The sequence below is a fragment of the Mastigoproctus giganteus genome, chromosome 13 (assembly GCF_048544385.1).
Source record: "Mastigoproctus giganteus isolate SK-2022 chromosome 13, ASM4854438v1, whole genome shotgun sequence".
NCBI classification, from domain to species: Eukaryota; Metazoa; Arthropoda; class Arachnida; order Uropygi; family Thelyphonidae; genus Mastigoproctus; species Mastigoproctus giganteus.
In genome coordinates, this window is record NC_143587.1 from 82772680 (window position 1) to 82794893 (window position 22214).

At 36.1% G+C, this 22214-nt stretch overlaps 1 protein-coding gene across 2 annotated transcripts in view; it reads right to left on the reverse strand.

Moving 5' to 3' along the window:
• Nucleotides 1-10785: 10785 nt before the first annotated feature.
• The window catches only part of LOC150076224 (solute carrier family 35 member E3-like), a 113377-nt gene continuing 101948 nt past the window's right edge, over nucleotides 10786-22214 (reverse strand). For both annotated transcript variants that reach the window (XM_090387149.1, XM_090387148.1), the window contains one exon: nucleotides 10786-10885. In XM_090387149.1, the coding sequence (XP_090243275.1) occupies nucleotides 10838-10885 (48 nt within the window). In that variant the 3' untranslated portion in view covers nucleotides 10786-10837. The remainder of the gene's footprint in view (nucleotides 10886-22214) is intronic.

Here is a 22214-nt window from a genome sequence, read left to right on the forward strand (position 1 = left end):
TATATGACATCAAATTATTTTTTGCATCCAGTTCCTTTATGACTACATCGTAGTATCCAATCAGACTGGTTAAACAAGATTTCCCCTTAACAAACCAGAGTCTATTTTGTTACATCTCTTCTGTGTTCAGTCTTTTACGGTGAAAATTTTTTCTTCTTCATTCCTAGTTGGTATACATGTAAATATAGAAAAGTGGATAACTTTATACTCTAATTTCACTGCTGATATATATTTCAATCTGTTTGAAATAAATACCAGAAGTGACTTTTTTTATTTATTTTTTTTTTAAATGTGGTTCTTGTGTGTGTAACCTGTGAGGTGCCATTAAGTTATAAGGTCATCCAATTTATATTTCATAAATGTGTTAAAGAATATGAATGGAATTGATTATGTGACGTGTCCTCCATAAGATGGCAGTGCTCCAAATGGAAGAGTGCATGACAAGTGAAAATAATGTCAGTTTACTCTGAGCTGCATAAGATTTTTGCTTCTGAACAGGAAAAGTCCTATTTATATTCATCCTGCACTAGCTGCAGAGTGGAAGCACACAAAGTCACCACTACCAAAGAAGAAAATTGGATAATGAAAAATATAATGTGGTATTCATAGTGTTTCCATCTTATGTGAAGCACCTCAGACATCTTCACTTAAACAACCATTACATGTATTATTAATAATTTCAGTGATGCACTTTATATTCTTTACACACTTGTGAAATATGTTAGGAGACCTTATAACTTGAATGCATTTTGTATATACAGTTTTTGGTATGGATTCATAAGTTTGATTTGGTCTGACTTTCTTTTTTATAAGTTGTGAAGAACTTAAAGAATTAGGCCATATTTGTTTAACAATTCTAGTAAACAGATAGCTGCATTAATTATAATGCAAAAGTACAAGTAATTTTGTTAAGGGTTATTGTTAATAGAACAATGTGTACTGATTTCTTTCAACTTTTTTTTTTTTTCTAGGAAGAAATATGGATGTAAAAATTCAGCAAGGATTCAAATACTATTTATAGTGAATTTATATTAATTTTATGTAGAACAAACTGTTTCTTGCTCTATTATTATATAACCTTGTATAACCAGTTTTTTTTAAAATCTATGTTTAAGAAATAAGTAGTTTTTAAAAGTAAACAAAACAAACATTAATAGAAATCAGAGCACCAAGATACATCGTCTTACAATTCGGCCACCGGAAGTTGGGGAGGGAACTTGTGATTGGGAAGAGAGGAGAGAGAGAGAGAGAGAGAGAGATATATCATATACATGGAAGTTTCCATCTTTGTTCACTGCACATGTCAGTATTTTTCAAGAATTTTGGCTGAAGCAGGTAGCATTTGCTGCCGAATGCTATAAAAATCATCACGTTTATGATTTATAATGCTTTTATCTTCATTTGTTTTAAAAGTTGTCCAATTTTAATTATAAATTATCACATTTGATTTAATATATTTTTTATGTTATGTTTACATTTATATGTTTTACAGATATATATAAACACAAACGTTTACCTACTATTAAGTTTGGAGGTTCAATAAATGATATAATTTACTGGTTGTTTTGTATGCATGAAACTTCTGTTGGTATACACTGTTGACTAAGTGAAGATGTTAAATTTGCAGATGCAATAGTGCAATTTCAAACTTGGGACTCTGTATCAAGTAACATAGTACTTGCATTATGCAGTTGCACTAGAAAATAAATTCTCATTTCAAGCACTATGCATCTCTTAGAAAAGCAGTGTTGTTTACCTTTAGTGTGTTCATCAGTTAAATTTTTATTTAATTTTTTAGTTTTTATTAAAATCTAGAAGTTGCTTACTTGGCAAGAATTAGTGTTGCTATTATAAAATTTTAACTTCTTATTAACTGAAAAACACATTTCTTGATACTTACTATACATTACATCATTATCACAACTGAGACATTTCAGAAAAGAAATTGAAAATAAATAAAAACAGTTTAATCTCAAATCAGATTACTCGTGTGTGTTTATCATTATGCCCCATCTCGACAGAGGACCACAAGGCCAATAATGGGTGCCATCAGAGGGCACCACTAAATTTTCAATTAATTGGCATTTTTTAAAATATATTATAGTATTGTACTTTTCTAAATTATTTTAGAAGCATTCCTTCTGCAATACCCTTTCTTTCCCCCCCCCCCATTTTGTTTTGTTTTTCATTATGTATGGTTCATTTATATTTTTGCTTTACCGGTTTACCATGCTACTGGCATGTACTTTATTTGTTTTATTCCTAGCTATAAGAAGCAGGTAGTGGAATGTGCATTAATGCAGCCACTGGTGTTTGCAATACTAATTTTCTTTAATTTTCACTTTTCTGTTCTTTTTATGATAATTTTTCCTTTTTTTTTAATTAGTTCAAGTTTTCATTATATATATATATATATATATGTGTGTGTGTGTGTGTGTGTGTGTGTGTGTGTGTGTGTGTGTGTGTGTGTATTATACATTCTATATATATGTGTGTGTGTATGTACACACACCGTATATCAAATAAAAAAAAATGTGTACATTAAATAAAGAATGCATAAATTTTTCAATGTTGCTGTAAGTAAAACATTAAATTCTGTTTATGGCATACAATACCATATGTTTGGGAAAATTACTCTTATTGTAGGACTGCAACTTTATGTCAACTACTGCACTGAAATATCCATGCAATATGAAATTTTCACTGTTAAGTCTAGAAATATAATTTATTTTTCTAGACTTCATAATGACAATTTCATAATTATCACATGACTGGTTAAAATAGTGCAATGTATCTTCACCCAGACTGACAGCATATTTTGAGCATATCTTCACAGTTTCTTTCTCCTCATCATTCACACAATTTCTTTAATTTTAAAATTACTGCAGCATTATATCACCAGTTCTTATGAACACCTTATTTTTCCTTCCTATAGACTGGAAAATGTTATCCACAAGGATTTTGAAATGTCATCAAAATTGACCTGTAAATGGTTGGGTTATTGGAATATATTTTTTGTAAAGATTTCTTTTCAAGTTGTTTCAGTAAGAATTAGTTAATTCCAATGTATGTCTTTCTCCCAAGAAATTATATTATTATTATTATTTTTATTATTATTATTATTTTAAGCCATATGGTGCAAGGAAGCCTGAGGCTTATGCTGCACCAGCCAAAAAAAATTTCTGAATTACCCCGAGAGAGAGAGAGAAAGTCAGAAGTAGAAGGGAATCACCAAGAAAGAGAAGAATGATGATATCCAGCTCAGGACCCTGGGTGTGACAAGCCCATACTCACCAGATGTGAGCCCCTGTTCAACACCGAAATATATCAGCTGGTAAAACAATATCCTGGTCTCTACACAAAGAGCTAAGGACTTTTCATTGAACCCGGTTCAAGGTGGGGCGACTGAACAAATACATTGCAACAGAGCTGGCCCCAGATCTATCAGCGCACTGTGCGAGATTTTTTGGTGCGCCCTCTCCAACATCCTATTAAGTTTATGTGATATATTTTTACTATTAATTGAAAAATACTTACTTTTTTTTTTAAAAAAAAGGAACAATGTATGAAAGCCCCTGAAGGATAGAATCAAATATTTAGGAAATAAATAAATTAACCGCATTTTGCAATATAATAATATTATTTATTATAATATAAATCGTATCAACGAATAAAACAGTAAAATTATTTAATATAAACCACAACAAATTCTTTATAATTCTGTATTTTGCGCCCCCTAAATTTTGGCGGTCTGTGCGGCCCCACCGCTCGATCAAAACAGAAATTGTGAAGTATCGCTAGGAGCGCTATTACCCCTGCGAACATTATCATTATGAGCCTCTCGAACGAAGCCATTAAATTTCTCTCGGCGAGAACGATACTGAGGGTACCCAAACCATACTGCCATCAAGTACGTTGCATACGATGATCAGCAAATGTGAGTTTATAGTGGAAACGTTTGGGAATAAGTGCCACCTTACATTGATAGTCAAAGGCACCTCCGTAGCCAGGTGGGAAGGAGCAGCAGTGCGTAGCACACGCTTCTTGATTAGACCGGGGTTCGAGCTCGTCACCACCAAATACGGAGGACGCGGAAAGGTCAGGGAATGACCACCGCATATTTAAATATATGGATATTTAAATTCTCACAACAGAACAAACTTGCCTTTGTAAAAATTTTCCTTGTTACTGCACTACTTTGACAAATAGCTTTAGCTATACTACAACTTTGAAGACTTGTATACCACATGGCAACTCGTATAACAAGTTCTTTACAACTATCTTGTCTGCTCGTTGTCACTAGAGACCACCTACTGTCTAATGAGGGACCAGTTCTGAAATAGGCTGTCGTAACAATTTCATCTTTTAAACAAAGGGCCAATTAACATTTTGGCAACTGTCTGAAAATAGTGTGCAATACCAGGGCAACTCAGTTCTGCTGTAAGAATTAAGGCCATTGCATTATTTATGCAGTTTAAACCCTCATAATTATGGCTAAGGGTTTTCTTACCTCCTTTGTTGCTTCCCATAATAATATAATTGGATAGATCCTAGGCATCTTCTTGAGTTTCTCTTCTATTTTTCTTCAGTTATTGCAAATCATTTAGCTCTCCATTAGAGTTTGATAAACTTCTGGCATCCACTTTCCTAAAGAATTCCTATGTGTGACTGCAGATGCAAAATACCAATTCAGTTTTTCAGCAACTTGAGCAGTGTCATCAACGGTTAAACCATTTACTTCAAGTAGTCCAATGTTATTCACCCCCTTCCTTCTGTTAATATGAGGAAAGAAGTCCTTGCTGCTTTTCTTTGCATTCTTTTCTGGGACTTCTTGTAATCTGCCTTAACGTACCTAATCTCCTTTGTGACTTGATTACAGACTAGTTTATATCTACCACAGGTTTCTGTGTTGCCTGATAATTTATGCATCCCATACATTTTTCTTCTCCACCACAAGTCTCATTAGCTCATCTCACATCCATTTAGGCCTTGAACAGTATTTCTTAGTTGGTATGAAAAGCCTAGTAGCTTCCAAGATTAATTCCTTGAGTGTTTCCCATTTAGAATTTTCTGTTGGTAATGTCGTCAGTTGGTCCCACTGCATAAAATTTAATAATTGTCTCAAACCACTGTAGTGACCCTTACAAAAGCAAAAGCCTTTCCCTTTACCTTTGACAGTAGTTATGTCTTTAAATAAATCCCACATCAGTACACTGCCATCCATTGGGTCTTTTAATTGCAGCTTCTTTATGCATGATGAAATTCTGCTATTTGACCAGATCAAGAGTACTGCCTCCCCTTGTTGTCTCTCTAACATACTGCTGTATAAAACAGTCACCAAATAAATCCACAAAAGTCTTGGTAGTGTTCAAGTGACCAATCCAAAAATTTCATTCAACATCTGGAAAGTTAAAATTAACTTTCCAGATGTTGAATAGAATTATAAGATGTTCTGATTTATTGGCCTACCCTATTTCTCTACATAGTTGTTTAGTATACTCATCACAGTAATTAGGCCTATAACATCATCTGACTCTCATTTTTATTTTCCCAGTGCTTTGCAGTTCAAACTGACTCAACATTGTCCATGGCTACCCATACCCAGAAAACTCTTTAAGCCTGGGAGTAAGGCTATGTTATTCATGCTGTTTTTCTGGATCTGAAAGCGGCCTTTGACTCAGTACAAGTTAGGCCACTTACGTTGTTGTTTGTTTGTTTGTTATTTTGGTTTTCAGGAGCATTAGCAACTAAGGCCATATTGCTCCGGGGATATGCGGTGGTCATTCCCTGACCTTTCCACATCCTCTGTATTTGGTGGTGACAGGCTTGAACCCTGGTCTAATCAAGAAGCGTGTGCTACACACTGCTGCTCCTTCCCACCTGGCTACAGAGGCGCCAGCCACTTACGTGCCTCCTGGAGAACTACTACAGTTTCACAGGTAATGTCTCGAAGCTCCTCGGGAATCAGCTAACCAAGAGGTGCCTTACCTTCCAGCAAGGGAATAACTGCATCACAAAACAGGTGGAAGTCAGTATACCCCAAGGTGGACCATTGTCAGCACTGCTTTTTTCAGTGATATTTATTCTACTGATGAATGAAATACCTGTGTTTATGGCCTATGCCGACGATATTGTATGTTACCTCTCAAGCCTGGCTAACACCTCACCAGACCAGGCAGAGGAATTATCAAAGTCTGTCATCCTGAACAAATATCTGTCCTCTTTTTGGTAGAATTTGTCCATTAATGGGTAACATAAGCCAGAATATCACCTGTGGATTGACGCTGATGGAATCCATACTGGCAATCATTAATCAGATGGAAGGTTTCTAGATAGTTTAAGAGTTTGCAGTTAATTGATTTCACCATACTTTAGAAGGAGTAGAAGTAATTGCAACGGGATGCTAATTGGATGGGAGGGATTTGTCACCCTTTTTAGGAACTGGCTGGATACGAGCAAATTTCCAAGCAGAAGGAAAAACACCTTTGGAATAAGAAAGTGAAAAAAGGCGGCAAAGAACAGGAGTACGTTCAGAGCACAGGTTTTGAAAACAAGTGGAGAAATACCATCAGAACCTGGAGCTTTCTTAGTATCAAGCTACATCAAAATCCTTCTGACATCGTTTTGATGGAAGACCACAGGAGGCATTGAATGGAGCATGGTGGGAGGTGTTTTACCAAGGTCATTAATACATGAATTGCAAGAAAAATGGGATGCTAGCATGTCAGCTTTATCCTTGGCTGAAGTGACAATAGAACCATCTGGGTTTGACAGAGGTGGGAGCAGAGATGGGCAAAAGTTGCGGCCAATAGCTTTGGCAAGAGACCAGAATGCTCGGCTACTATTAGGGCAAGATGCAAGATTTCTACTCTTAGCCTGTTTAAAATCTAGTTTGGACTGATTAATAACTGCTTTACAATTGTTGCGAGATCTGGTGTAGGCAGAAAATGAAACTGAAGAATTGGAAACAAGCCAATTACAATACACAACATTATTCAACATTGGAAAACCAAGGTTTAGATAAAGGATGAGATTTCAAAGTGGAGTGTGGAATAAAGGATTCCATTCCTGCAAGAATAATTTCACTGATACAATCTGAGCAAACGTTGACATCAGAAGTCTTGAAACTGTAATCCGACCAAGGAAAAGAAATCTCACAGGTCATCCCATTTTACATTCTTGTAATGCCAAACAACACGAGGTTGGGAATAGTCATGAGATAAAGAAGAGAATCAACAAATTTTGATCTGAAGTGTCTAAAGGACCACTCACTTCGACTGTGTACTTAGAAGTGTTGTTTGTGAGAAAAAGATCAAGTGTATTGTCCGGTATTCTTATCTGTGCTAGGTCATTAGTAATTGCAAAAGCCTCAGCATCTCAACCTGCTGGGTTGGTATAGCTAGAAAACGGAAGCCAGCTGGAGTTGTGAAAATTAAAATCACCAAGGAAAATTACCTCACTGTTAGAAAAGTTGGACTGGAGAAAGTCAAGTTGCAAAGAGAGGAAGTCAAAGAGCTCCAAGTGATTAGTGGAGTTGGGAGAACGGTAGAGACAACAGATGAATTTGACAGAACGAGGTAGAGAGATTTTGGGCCAGAGAAGATCAAAGAAAGGAGATTCCAAATTGCCAAATCTCTGACAGGGAATATCAGAACGGACATATGCACAAGTACCACCTTTGAGGCGAAAGGAATCATACAGCGAATAATTTGGGCATCTGAGATGAGCAGTAGTTGAATCAACCGATAACTGAGATTCTGTCAGAAAAAGTACAAGGGGTTTCACAGACTGCAAGAGGAAATGGACATCGTTGAGATTGAAATTGAGACCACGTATATTTGTGAAATGAATTAGGAAGTGCTTGGGAAGTTTAGATCTTTTCGCAGATAAGCTTGCTCTATTAGTTTGACAATTCATGGTGTATTCAATAGTAAGAAAGAGTGGGTGGGACATGCTGTATGAAGCAATGAAATTTTTGGATATGGCGTACACGTGGTAAGAATATACCCAGATCCTTGACATAACATGGCCTCGACAATGCTCCCCGCATACACACTACTTGGACTCCCTCCAGTCACTATCTGGCAGACTAGAAGTAGCAAGATTATACACTAGCTGATCCGGAAGCCTCCTAGAGAGTTACCAATAGGTTTGGTCCAGTGTACTAACTAGCGGCCGGCCTGCGAACACCGTTTTAGAGCTGTACCCTCGAAATGTAAGGAATATTGGATCTCACTACGACGTTCATCATAACCTCAAAAGTCATCAATCATACTGCATGATGGAAGAGATGGGGAAGAGTTGACCGGAACTTAGCTCTAGAGACTAAACATGGGTTCCACCACTTCAAGCCTCCAATAAGCAAAGTGGTGGTATTTCACCGGTTGATGAGAGTCATCTACCACCTAGTACTGCCTGGTAACATAGAGGGGCAGCATTCCTCCATGTGGTGTGGGCGCCACACCTCGACCCCTGTTTACGTTGGTTCACACCTGGGTGGTCACCCACCATGTACTTGTGCATGGAGGTTATACCCAGGATTACTAACAGTCCCACCATCGTGAAGGTGCAAGCAGAGGATTTGGCTGTCACAGACCGTCTGGACTTCGTCGAAATTGGGTCCACTTGACTTGAGTGTCACCCGAATATCAGTTCCATCAGCATTTTAGAACCCCAGGTAGCAAGTACAGCTTGTCTGGCATATCTGAGAGAACGTCTGTGACAACCTCAAGGACCAGTAAGAACCAATGACCTATAACTGTAAGAACAATTATAAAAATAAAGAATTAATTTTAGCAGCAGGAAAGACAGCTGTTCCACTGCAAGAAACTAAGGCTAGGCAGGCTATTAGGATTGAAATGGATAGATTTTAACTAATTTTATTGAAGATAATATCCAATGCAGAATTCAGTTAAGTTAAATATTATTAAAAAAAAAAAAAAGAGAGATTAGCCTATATGATGATCTGAAGAAAGCTCACCTAAAAAAAAAAAAAAAGGAAAAAAAAAGACCATTTAAAACTAGTAAGGGCTGGTTGAATAGATTTAAAATCCAGGGAGAAGCCGCAAGTGCAAATCAAGGAGCCAAAACTTTCAAAAAAGAACTTGTTAAAATTTTGAAGAGGGGTATTATGTGTTATACTTCTCAAGTTTTTAACATAGATGAAGCAGGACTTTTTTGGAAACGAATGCCTAAAAGAAGTTTCATATTGAAAGAAGAAAAAAACATGCCAGGTTTCAAAGTGGTGAAAGATCGGTTGACTTTATTGTTGAGTAGTAACGCTGTGGGATATTTTAAATTAATACCCCTTTTAGTTTACCAGGAAGAGGCCAAAAGTACAACCCAAAATCGACACATTATTCATGATTAAATTCAATTAAATCAATTTAGATCAATTAAATTCATGATTTTAATTGGAATTTTAAATTTAATTTTCATATGTAAGTAGTTACCACATACCTACGTATGTAATGCAGAATATTTTATATGTACAAATATTTGAATATTAAATATTTTGACCAACATTTGTGCATCTTTTCATTACCGTTTATTATTGATTAGGAAATATCCTATGGCACCGACTGCAATTCAAATACATATGTTACATTATGGGAATGCGGTGCTCACTTATCACTCTGTTTTTCCGGAACAAATTATCAGCGTTAAGCAGGGGTCACCTGTATCTCCACCTAAATGTATAGTGAATGATATATTAGGAATATCTATCTGAAATAATGCTTTATTCAGTGTAGTATAGAATAAATCATTTTTGATAAATACTAGTGTAGAATAAATCATTTTTGTGGAATAGGATAGTGGCAAATCTCCCAGGAACTATAAATATTTAAGATAACAAAAACTGAAGATCTGTCAGAAAATTAACATGGAATATTAGGGAAATATTGTGACTGAAACTTAGGAAAAAAGCATATGGAATTTTTTTCTAGGCTTGACAGAAGAGAACAGTGATGATATCAGTCAATCTTAAGAGAGTAGTCACAGATGCTCAGAGTCATGTCAAATTTAAGTCATTAGTAGCAGGCTGCCCAACATGCAGAAACATTAGCAGTGACTGTTCAAAGGCATGTGGGAACTTTGAAATTTTCATGACATGATTAATTGAATATCAGTTGCCACTGAAATTTTCACACATTGATTGCAGTCAGATTTTATTAATAATTCTTTATTAATTTTATTAATAAAAAGTAATAAAATCTGACAAAGTATGGTTGTTTTTTCCCCAACCTGGTTTGTAGCTTACACCTCTTAATTGAGACCTGAAAGCTTTAAACCTTCCATACTGAATACATCAAATGACAAGGTGCTTCAATATGAAAGTTTATTCTTGTGTTAGTTATTTAGTTTTTAGGAGCATTAGCAACTAAGGCCATATTGCTCCGGGATATGCGGTGGTCATTCCCTGACCTTTCCGCATCCTCTGTATTTTGTGGTGACGGGCTCGAACCCCGGTCTAATCAAGAAGCGTGTGCTACGCACTGCTGCTCCTTCCCACCTGGCTACGGAGACGCCTTATTCTTGTGTAGCATCACAGATGGAATGAATTTCTTCACATTGAAAGGAAAGACCTCTACTTGAATGTGGAATGTACTTGAATAGAAAAGCTGTACGAATTTATTTTTAAGCCATATATTTGTATGGATTTTTAATTTTGCAGTCTTTTATCTGATTTAAATGTATATACACAATCTATAAATATATATAAAAGAAGCTAATATTTATAAAACATTTATTTACTTAAACTGGGATTCTGTAATATAACTGTATGCCTTATATATGTTTACATATATCATTATTTTACAAGTTCAGATCAACATAATCATTTATTGATATGTGGAAGATCAGGAAGCTGTCTTTGTTCTTGAAGCTAAAAAAAAAGTAGTACAGAGATATATTAGCACACAAAAATATTAAGTGGTTTTATTTTAATGCAAAAGCTGTTACATCAGACACAAAATGCCACTTATGGAGTAATTCACAAAGGTCCACAAATTATCAGTACAAGCTGGAAGGAATCTTACATTTGTCATCTTACATTTGCAGCAAGCTGAAAATGAGCCAAAGCATGTAGCTTTGGTAATGAAAGATACAAGTTTGCACACCTCAGTATCCTTTTCATAAGGATGTATGACCAAATTACATTGCTTGCTATTGCTTAAAAGAATTTAAATTTAAAAAAAAAAAATTAAAAATCATACCACACTGGTTAGGAGGTGAGGGAGACATTGCAGCTTACTGATAATTTAGTTCTTTTATTTTTGCCTTAAATATGCCCTTAGTACGAAGACAATTTTTGTCTAAACTACAAAACACTAAAGTAAACTGAAACAGAAAAATGTATCTAAGTATAAATTAATGTGTTGAAAGTACATTACATGGTTGTTCATGATGAATTAATCTAAAACATGAATAATTAAATGAATTGTTGTTGTAAAGTGAAATTTATCAAATATAATGCATTAGATTAAGCAAGTTAATCTTCAACACAATAGAATTAGTTAAAAATTCAAGACATTTCCATATTGAATCCCATCATCAGACCTAATCACGAAAGATTTAAAGATTGTTACTAACAGTATAAAATAGAAGACTGGAGTCTTCTACCCTGTACCATAAGAAAAGGAAATGTACTCTCAAAAAAACTGATGTATGCACTTTTGTTTAAAATTTGTACACAAGTTAGAAGCAGATACTGCATTTCAAAATATCGAACACCCTCTGAATGGGCATTAAGTTATATTTTGCCTATGGGCCAACGACTGCCAATCGAAGCAGACATTGAAAGAAACTGAAGAGGATCAGGATGTTTTGAAAAAATTATGAAGTGGTATTACATACTATACAAAACAAATCAGAACTATATAAAGTTGAATTTATTATTGATTCATTCATTTTAGTAATTCATTTGTACACAGTGCAAATCCCTGCTCTTTTGGCTACCTTTGGTTTAAAAAAACCTATTATTTCATAAATCTTTTCTCTGATAATTTTTTGAAAATCAAGAGTAAATAATTAAGATTAACTCTGGGTGAGAGGGGAGGAAAAAAAAACTGCCACCCAAGCTTCCAGAGAAGAAAAACACTGCACTGAGATGTATAACTGAATTAACAGAATTAGGGTAGGTATATGTGCAAGGAAAATGACCAAAAGATTTTAGTATAAGTATTAATAGTGGCCAAAAAAAAAAAAAAAAAAAAAAAAAATGCAAGAAAGCTTATACATCAGCCAAAAATAAAAAATCTACTCTCCATATCACCTGTCCATCCCCTCTAATAGTTTGTCCAGTTCTTCCCTGAATTTATTCTGACTGGCTGAAAGCAAATTTCCACATCTATCCTGCAACCATCCTTCTTCAATTTATGATCCCTCATACGTGCAGTCTAGGCAAGAGAAAGAATTCCATCAGTACTAAGCTTTCACAATCCATTCATATCATTAATCAGATCTCCTCAGTGCCTGGTCTCCAAATGCTGCAATTTTCAGAACTGAAACCTTTCTTGGTAAGAGCATCTCTTTTTTGCCCCTCACCAATCTCATTGTTCTTTGCACTTGTACAAACAGATCCACATCCTTCCTAAAATGAGTCCAGCCCTGTATCAAGTACTCAAGGTGCAGCCAACTATTGCCTTATAGAATGGGATAATCACCTCCTTATCCCTGCTAGCAAAATTCCTGTATATCATTGACCCCATGAGCTACCCTGGCAACCTGCCTGCACTGCTCGGAGAACTTTTATCTGACTGCACAATTACCCCTAGGTCTTTTTCATTTTCCACTACCCTGAGTATGGTTCCACAAGGTTGGTACATTAATCTGGGATTAGCATTAGCTGATGCATATGATGCAAGAAAGCAAGCTTATACAGCATCAGCCAAAAAAAAAAAAAAAACAAAACAAACCCTTCCCATTTCATCCAAATGTCTGCCTAGTTCAAGCCTTAAATTTATTTAAGCTATCAAACTTCCACAACGACAGATGGAAGTTTGTTCCAGCAATCAACTACTCGTTGGCTAAAGGCAAACTTCCGCACATCTATTCTACAACTATCTTTCCTCAATTTGCATCTATGCGCCCCCCCTCAGGTTCTTAGTCTCAGCAAGCAGAACTATCCCATTAGCACTGAGCCTGCTCAAACCATTCAAGGCCTTATACACCTCAACCAAATCACCTCGCAGGTGCCTAGTCTCCAGATGCTGCAACTTGCAAAACTTAAACCTTTCTTCTTAAGCGAACCCCTTTGTTCCTTTCACCAATCTTGTTGTCCTTCTCTGTACTTATTCTAGCAACTCTGTATGCAAGATGTGGTCTGACCATTGCCTTAAACTGGCCCATTTAGTTTCTCTGTTCATTGTACTCAACTATAACATACTCCTACTCTCACTTTCCGTGTTTATGTCACACCAAAAAGACAACATTGCACTGTCCACCCGTGTCAATGGGATGCACTTCCTTAGATTTCGTGTGTTTCTTAACTAACAGCATAACCCCTCCTCCCTTCCTATTCCGTCTGTTCTTTCTGTACACATTGTACTCTCCAAATTCCAATTCTGCACTGCTTCTTCAGAGACATGGTGTGTGACACCATGTCTCTGATATCCCAACAATATCTATCTTTGATGTCTTGATCAGTGCTTCAAATTCATCAATTTTATTTACTATAATTCTAGCCTTAGTGTACATGCAAGTATACAAGCACTTGTTCTTACTCTTAGTTACCCTAACAGAGCCCATGTATTTACTTGTTCCATGATGACTCCCAGCAGCTCTTGAAATCCCCAGCAACTTGCTCTCTAGGCTGCTGCTCATTACAATAGAAGCAGTGCAAGAATCACTTTTGCTTCTGCCTGCTGCTACTGTTAATCTTGTAGTATCTGAATTCCCCCAAACTAGCAGTTTTCTGACTCACCTAACACTGCCTCGATAGCATCAGCAAATACTCTTGCACCCTTTCTATTTAAGTGTATCCCATCCCTGTAGAAGCAGTCTCTCCTGTTTGCAAGCATAGACCATGCTGAAAAAAACCTACCCTGTGAGCCTTGCACAATCTCTCCATGGCCGAATTGATTGACAAGGCTCTCATCATATACTCCCCCCCCACACACATCATGTCTGGGCAGAATTGCAGATACTTTCAAATTTAACCCTAACTCGCAACTTTTTTTCAGCATTGACCTGTATTTGTTAAGTAAATCTGCAGATCTCTTACTCTTACTCTTTAGGTCATTAGTGCCAACGTGTAACAATATCACCTTTTGTGCCCTTAAAAGATGATATCTGCTCTACATCATTGATTTTTGACCCTGGCAGACATACTCTGGTCCTGTTCCACCTATGCTCTTTGCATACTATATATTCCCCATCTCCCTGACAATAGAGTTACCGACAATAACTAGTTCCTGTGGGACCAGTGCATTCTGCCTTGGAGATTGCCACTGTATTGTCTGATGCACAGGAGTGAGCTCTGGCATTCAGTTGGGCAGCTGAGAATTTGATGGGCCCTCATGTTAATTTCTTCGAGGGCATTTACCCTCAAACTCTCATAGATACTCATCAGAAAGCTGAGTTGGCACCTAATTTCTTCACAGGCTCTGCACCTAGCACACACACAAAGACATCCTGCTTGGCTAGATCATGTCCTGTTCTAGATAGGTATGCAAACATTTCACATTTCCTGCATTGTTTTAGACTGTGATGTGTGGGAGAATCGCCCCCTTTGGTTCTCCCGCCAGCCACAGCACTGGCTATTCTGCTCTAGTCTGGGTCATGATTCCGTTTAAGTATAATTTAATTAACAATGAAATTTAATAAGATTAATAAATTTTATTGATAATACTATTATAATCTAACAGATTTCTAATACAGTGCTACGTATTTCGCTATCTAGTTTTACATTAAACCTTATGGTATTCCGCAGCACATAACAATGGCGGCAAGTTACGAATGTAAAATCTACGGACATCATCATCATCAGCCATTTTCAATCCACTGCAGGATGAAGGCCTCTCCAGCAACTTTCCAGTTCCTTCTGTTTTGAGCACTGGCCATCCATTTACTACTCAAAAACTCATGAATTTCATCTATCCATCTCTATTGTTTTCTTCCAGGTTTTCTTCTTGGGTACCATTCTGTTATTTTGTTAGTCCATCTGTCATCATGTCTTCGAGCTATGTGTCCTGCCCAAGACCATTTTAGTTCTTTAGTTTTGATAAGAATGTCCTTTACTTGAGTTTGCTGCCTAATCCATGTGTTTCTCTTCTTATCTAACAGTCTGATTCCCAATATAATTCGTTCCATTCTTCGCTGTGTAGTTCTTAGCTTCTCTTCCATTCTTTTGGTGAGTGTCCAAGTTTCGCTTCCATAAGTCATGGTGGGGAGTATACATTGATTCATTATTTTACGTTTCAGACAAACTGGGATATTGCTCTTCAGTATGTGACTATATTTCCTGAATGCTATCCATCCAAAATTTATTCTTCTCTTGACTTCCAGCCATTTATCATTATTACAGCTAATAACTTGTCCCAGATAAGTATATGACTCCACCTTTTCAATTACTGCTCCTTCAATCATTATTTCCCTTTCCGTGGCATACTTGTTCATCATTACTTTTGTTTTAGCCATATTCATCTTTAGTCCAAAATCCTTACTAACTGTGCATAACTGATTAAGATTTTCCTCTAATTCTTTGGGTTCGTGGCTTATGACCACAATGTCATCTGCAAATCGTAAATGGTTTAGGTACTCTCCGTTCACATTGACTCCTTTTTGCGACCAGTCTAATCTTCTGAAAGCTTCCTGAAGGGCAGCAGTAAACAGCTTCGGAGATATTGTGTCTCCTTGTCGAACTCCTTTCTCGATTTTAAATTTCCTACTGTCTTTGTCTAGTCTAATAAAGGAGGTAGCACTCTCATATATTTTCTTCAAAATCATAATATATGGAGTATCCATGCCTTGTCTTTCCAGTGCCTGAAACATTGCCTTATGCTGTATGGAGTCAAATGCCTTTTCGTAATCCACAAATGCCAGGCATAATGGTGTTTTATATTCATTTGCTTTCTCCATTAGCTGTGATATTACGTGAAGGTGATCCATAGTTGAGAATCCTGTCCTAAAGCCAGCTTGCTCTTTCGGTTGATTCTCATCAAGTATTCTTTTTAATCTGTTAGTAATGACCCTTGTAAACAACTTGTAGATATGGGATAACAAGCTAATTGGTCTATAATTTCCAATTTCTGATTTATCTCCTTTCTTATGCAGCAAAACTATGATTGCATTATTCCACTGCTTAGGCATCACACCTTTTCTAATGCACTTTGTGAAGAGCCTTGCCAGTTTTTGTGTTATGTCTCTTCCTCCCAATTTTAACAACTCTACAGTAACTTTATCTTCCCCCGGGGCTTTCCGATTCTTCATTTTCTTCAATGCATGTTCTACCTCATCAGGAAGAATATCGGGTATGTTGTATGTGTTGCTGCTTTGCAATCCATCTTCCCCACTGCTGGCATCATTCCCTCGCTCCTTGTATAATTCTCTATAGTAGTCTTCTGCTATTTGAATTATGCCTTCTCTGCTGTTTATAAGTACACCATCGCTATTCTTCAGTTTCAGTATCATTTGTCTTTCTGTATTACTGCTCATGGCTGCTGATTTAAATCCTTTGTTTTCCCTTAATGCTTGTTCTACTTTTCTTGTGTTAAATCTTCTTATGTCTCTTTCTAATAGCTTTGCATAACTCAGTATACTCAATTTTCTCCCTGTCAGTGTTTTTCTTCCTCTTCATTTGTCGTCTTCAATTCATCACAACAAGTGTTTCTTGACTAATTTTTTCTTCTTTGGATTTATTTTTCCCTATAGGTTTCTTGGGCTTTATCACTTTCAGAAAGTTGTAATATTCCTCGTCGATATCTTGGTCCTGAGCAGTCTGCAGAAGCTCAAACTTGTTCTTAAGTTCCAGTACATACTACTTTTTCTCCTCTTCTGTTATCTCAAAGACCTTTGTATTATTTACTCGAGTCAGTTTTTTCCTTTCCTTTCCTACATTTATATGAAGTGTACAACTTACCATTCTGTGATCACTTTCAATATTTACCTTATTCAGGACGGTAACATCATTCACAATTTATCTTCTGTTAGTGAGGATGAAGTCGATTTCATTAGTTGTTAATCCATTCGGACTCTTCCATGTCCACTTTCTGTTCACCATTTTCTTGAAAAAAGTGTTCATTACTGACAGTCCTTGAGATTCTTCAAATTCCACAAGTCTTTCACCTCTTTTATTTCTTTCACCAATTCCAAAATTTCCTATAATTCCTCTTTCTGCGCTGTTTTGCCTTTTTCCAACCTTAGCATTGAAGTCCCCCATAATAATAGTGTAGTGGGTTTTCTGCTCATCTAGAAGACTCTCAATTTCCGTGTACATTTCTTCAACCTCTTCATCATCATGGCTCGATGTTGGTGCATAAATCATTATAATCTTTAGCTTGTACCTCTTAGAAATCTTGAGTATTAGTCTTGACACCCTTGGTGATGTACTTTTGAATTCCAAAATGTTGATTTTAAAATCTTTATGGACCAGAAACCCAACTCCACCTTCACTCCTTTCACTGTTTCCATTGGTGTACAGCAGATTTCCACTTGATAAACTTATAAGTGATTCATTTCTTCTTCTTGTTTCAGCCAAACCAATGATATTCCAATTCACATTTTCTAATTCCTTTTCCAGCTCTAATATCCTGTCTTCACCGATGAGTGATCGAATCTACGGACACTAAGTATTAACTTTCAAAATCGCAATCTAAATTCAAAATAAATCACGGAGCTAGAAATATAAAGCTACTTATAGAAAATAATTTAGTACAACAATTAAGTCAATAAAACGACTAAATATAAATGAAAACTTAGCATTCATCAGAGCTGCAAAAATCTTGACCAATGTGGAAGTAACCTCGTATCCAATATTACCGCTACTCGTATGAAGTACCTTGCATTTGTCAATATTAAACTTCAATTCCCACTTCTCACCTATCTGCCTAATTTGTCTACACCTTGTTGCAGTGGCTAACCCTGATTATTGGCATTAAGCACTGGTGCCAACCTTTGTATCATCTGCAAATTTAGACATGCCTTCATTAATATGTTAAATATTGAAAATCTTTTCTATGCAATCATACTAAGCATATTCAAATTCTGCAACCATTTAATCAGACTGGAGCCACATTTCTGATATTCTTATTATGCTAGCATTTGGCAATTTATCCAATATATCAGACTTAATAGGCGGAACCCTGTTGTACTCCACTAATAACAGTCAAAGGAGAGCAGTGTTCATTAATAACTAACTTCTGTCTTATGCCACTCAACCATACCTTTATCCATAACAGTTTCTGTAGTTCTTAGGAGAAGAGAATAGGATTTCCCCCCCCCCCATCCTGCAGTTTTCAGCACAAATCATTGCTGCAATCCACCTAAGGATTTTTCCTGTAATTTCAATACATTCCAACTTATACAGTAACCTACCTCAATGCTGGTTAAATCAAAACTTTTCTTAAATCCAAGTAAACTGTCAAAATTATTTCCTACACCCAGCTCATGAATGACTATCAAAATAGCTTACCATGTTGGTTAAACATGATTTTTTTTGATACATTCTGTTTGTTTGTATAGCTGTTCATTAAACCCATTGACCTATAACATACTCTTACTTTATTTTTGTTCTCCCAATTCTTATGCCACGCTCATCTAGCAGAATGGATATGGAAAAATTCTCTTTTAGACAATGGTTATTAAATGTTAAAACAAATTATCCCTGAATCATGTAGAATTTATGTAAATTTAGGGGGGGGGGGTTCAAAGAGATGCTTGATTTCTTATGTGGCTAAGAAAAGCAAAAATATTGCTGATACTATTGGGCAGCAGTAAGTGTTTTGGGGAACTGCTAGCTTTGCAACTTCTCAGAACAAATATCAAATAATCAATAAAAAATAAACCTACAATCAAAAAAAGTATATTTAAGAACATTTAATTCTTGTACCACTGGAGCATGCTGGCTGGAGGTTCTTATAACACCATTACAGCTGTAATTCAGGTATTGATCCTACATATCACATGTGATACTGGGCCATGGAATCACAGAATAAGGGGAAAATACTGAACAGTTGTCCAAAGCATACTAAGTATAATCAAATATTTTGATGTTATACTTCTCTTGACTCTACATGCATTCTAATCAGAATGCAAGACCTCTCCCCTCCCTGTCCATCATGTCTATCTTTTCTGTACAATCATACTAAGCATATTCAAATTCTGCAACCATTTAATCAGACTGGAGCCATGTTTCTGATATTCTTATTATGCTCACATTTAGTAATTTATCCAATATATCAGACTTAATAGGCTGTACTCCTAGAATTTATTACAGGAATGTGAGAATTTTATCTTTTTAGTCTCATCTTTCCTCAAGAAAATTCCCAAGAAAAGCATTGCTCATAAACTAGTACATTGGACATGTTAGGGTTACAAATTAGGGAAGTAAGTCTAATGTATTGGTTAAATCAACAAATACCAACATAATGAGAATATCAGAAACATGGCTCCACTCTGATATAATGGATGCAGAATTTGAATATGTTCAGTACAAGAAAGGCAGATATGAGAGAATGGGAGGAGACTTCATGCATTCTGATTAAATGAACACGATTCAAGAGGAGCATATCCACTGGTTGGAGGACACCAAAATAACAGTCATTTTAGTGCGACATAAACTCCTTGGACCATCTGGATAAGTGCTTTCTACATCAATGATGTAATGGATGTCATTAAAGCAGTGCTTCCCACAGTGTGGTACACATATCCCCAGGGTTTACACAAAAGGGTTTTAAAGGGTACACGGCAGAATTTTTTATTTTACTTTATCATACTTTGTTTTGCACTGAAATTTCAATACCAAAATAGTAAGTATTAAAAATATGCTTTCTTAACTAGCTAACATCATAGTACCTTAATTTCAGAATGGTACAAATCTACTATCTATATAATATTGGTGTAAACACACCATAGACAACTCAAACAAAAACTACATTAGTAGTTTGGAGGGCATCATTTTATCTGTATCTCATATTGTGCTCTTCCTTCACAATGAGTTACCATGTATTGCATTACCTCAAATAAGTAACGCTTCCCTAAAAGAAAAGACTATTGTTACTTATTCTCAGTGGGCACCACCACCCAGACAGCACCGTTTTGAAATATGATATGGGATAAAGTTCTCGGTTATCCTCATACTATCCCTATTAGACTTAGAAAAGAGATAAAGATGTAGGAAGGTGATAGTAGGAGAGGTAGAGGAAGGAAATGTCGTAGAAGGATGAAAGGGACAGTTGCTCCTTCAACTCACACTCAAAGTTCATATATTCCTCGAATAGGCAACGCTTCCCCAGTAGAGAAGACTGTTGTTACCTATTCGAGGAAACTCAGCTCCTTCGACTCACACACACAAAGCTCATATATTCCTCAAATAGGCAACGCTTCCCCAGTAGAGAAGATTGTTGTTACCTATTCGAGGAAACTCAGTGGCCATCAGGCCCTCCCCCAGATGGCACCGTTTCAAAGCTTGTTGGCCTTTCATCAGTGGGTTGGCAGGTACCCTGGTATTGCAGACATGGCAATCCAGTTGCAAAGATAATCCCACAATATGAGCAATGCCAGAAGGTGTACATGATAATATTTAAGTAAAATTAAATGCAACAAGGCATCATATCTTCAAGAGTATAATAATCTATATAATATTGGCGTAAACACACCATAGACAACTCTTAAACAAAAAACTACGTTAGTAGTTTGAAGGGCATCATTTTATCTGTATCTCATATTGTGCTCTTCCTTATAATGTTGCATATTATAAGAGCTTGTCTTGTCATTACTTTTCTTTGAAACAATAATATCCTCTACATCTATTTACATATCACTTAATTTGATTTCATCACCTTCTAGAATAGGGCTCTAGGATCTGGTTCAAGGGAATAAACTGTGCAGTCGAAGAATTCTTAGCTCTTCAAAATGGATAAGTTTTTTGAAAAATTTAGCCATTTTCTTACTTAACATATTAAATTGGGTTCAATAAATAGTTTTAATATTCATAGTCAGGTTTATTAGCTTATTTTTAAATTTAGCTAGAAATTGTAAGTTACAACTTAATATTTGCACCACGCACCACAGGTTACTACAAGTTACTAGTATGATACATGGTATGAATATTAAGTCATAACTTAATATTTGTACCATACATGTACAATTCCACTACCATAGTAGCATTTAATTGTGGTAAATAAGTAGCCTGAAAGTTCTAATCACATAGTTTGGCATACATTTTTCTGTTGTCAGCTAAGATGATTTAATGAATAATTTCCCTTCACTGAAATGTTCAAAAACAAATTTTCAGAATCTTCTCTTCATTCCTATTTATTTATTACAATGGTGAGGGGAAAGGGACCAAGGGAAATTGCAAGTGGTTGTAGTGTTAGGAAACAAAACAAAATTGATTTAGAAATGAAGATGATTAATTAAGAAGTATGAAGCAGGACAAAGTTTGTCATCTATTGCATGGAATTAGGTCTTGCTGCTTCAACAGTGAATACTATTTTAAGGGACAGTGTGTGTGTGTATAAAAGAACATGTTAAAGGATCAACGCATTTAAGATCACAAAACAGTGTTCAGGTGCTATATCGAAGATGAAAAAGCTATTAATAATATGGATGGAAAATCAGATTCAGAAGCGAGTGCCCCTGAGTCCAATGGCCATTCAAGCAAAAGCAAGAAGTATTTATGAAGATATTAAGGATAAGTACAGCGAACTCCAAGCCAAGTTCGTGGCAAGCAACAGGTGGTTTAATAGATTCAAACATCACTCTGGTTTCCAAAACATTAAAGTATGCAGTGAAGTCTCCAGTGCCAATTCTGCAGCTGCAGAGAAATTTTGTGATGTGTTGGAAAAAACCCCTTCTAAATCTCCACAGCCCTCAAACTTCCGCAGCAGCGTGCTTATCAGTTGGAGAGTTAATTCTGGCAACAATACTCAAAAGGTAAAACTTGCTGATGTTATGCCTGTCTCCTCTCCTCTCTCTTTTTGTAATTTTGTACACTTTTGTAATTTTTCCTGCACAAGATAAAAAAAATTTAATAAATAATTCTATTTACATGT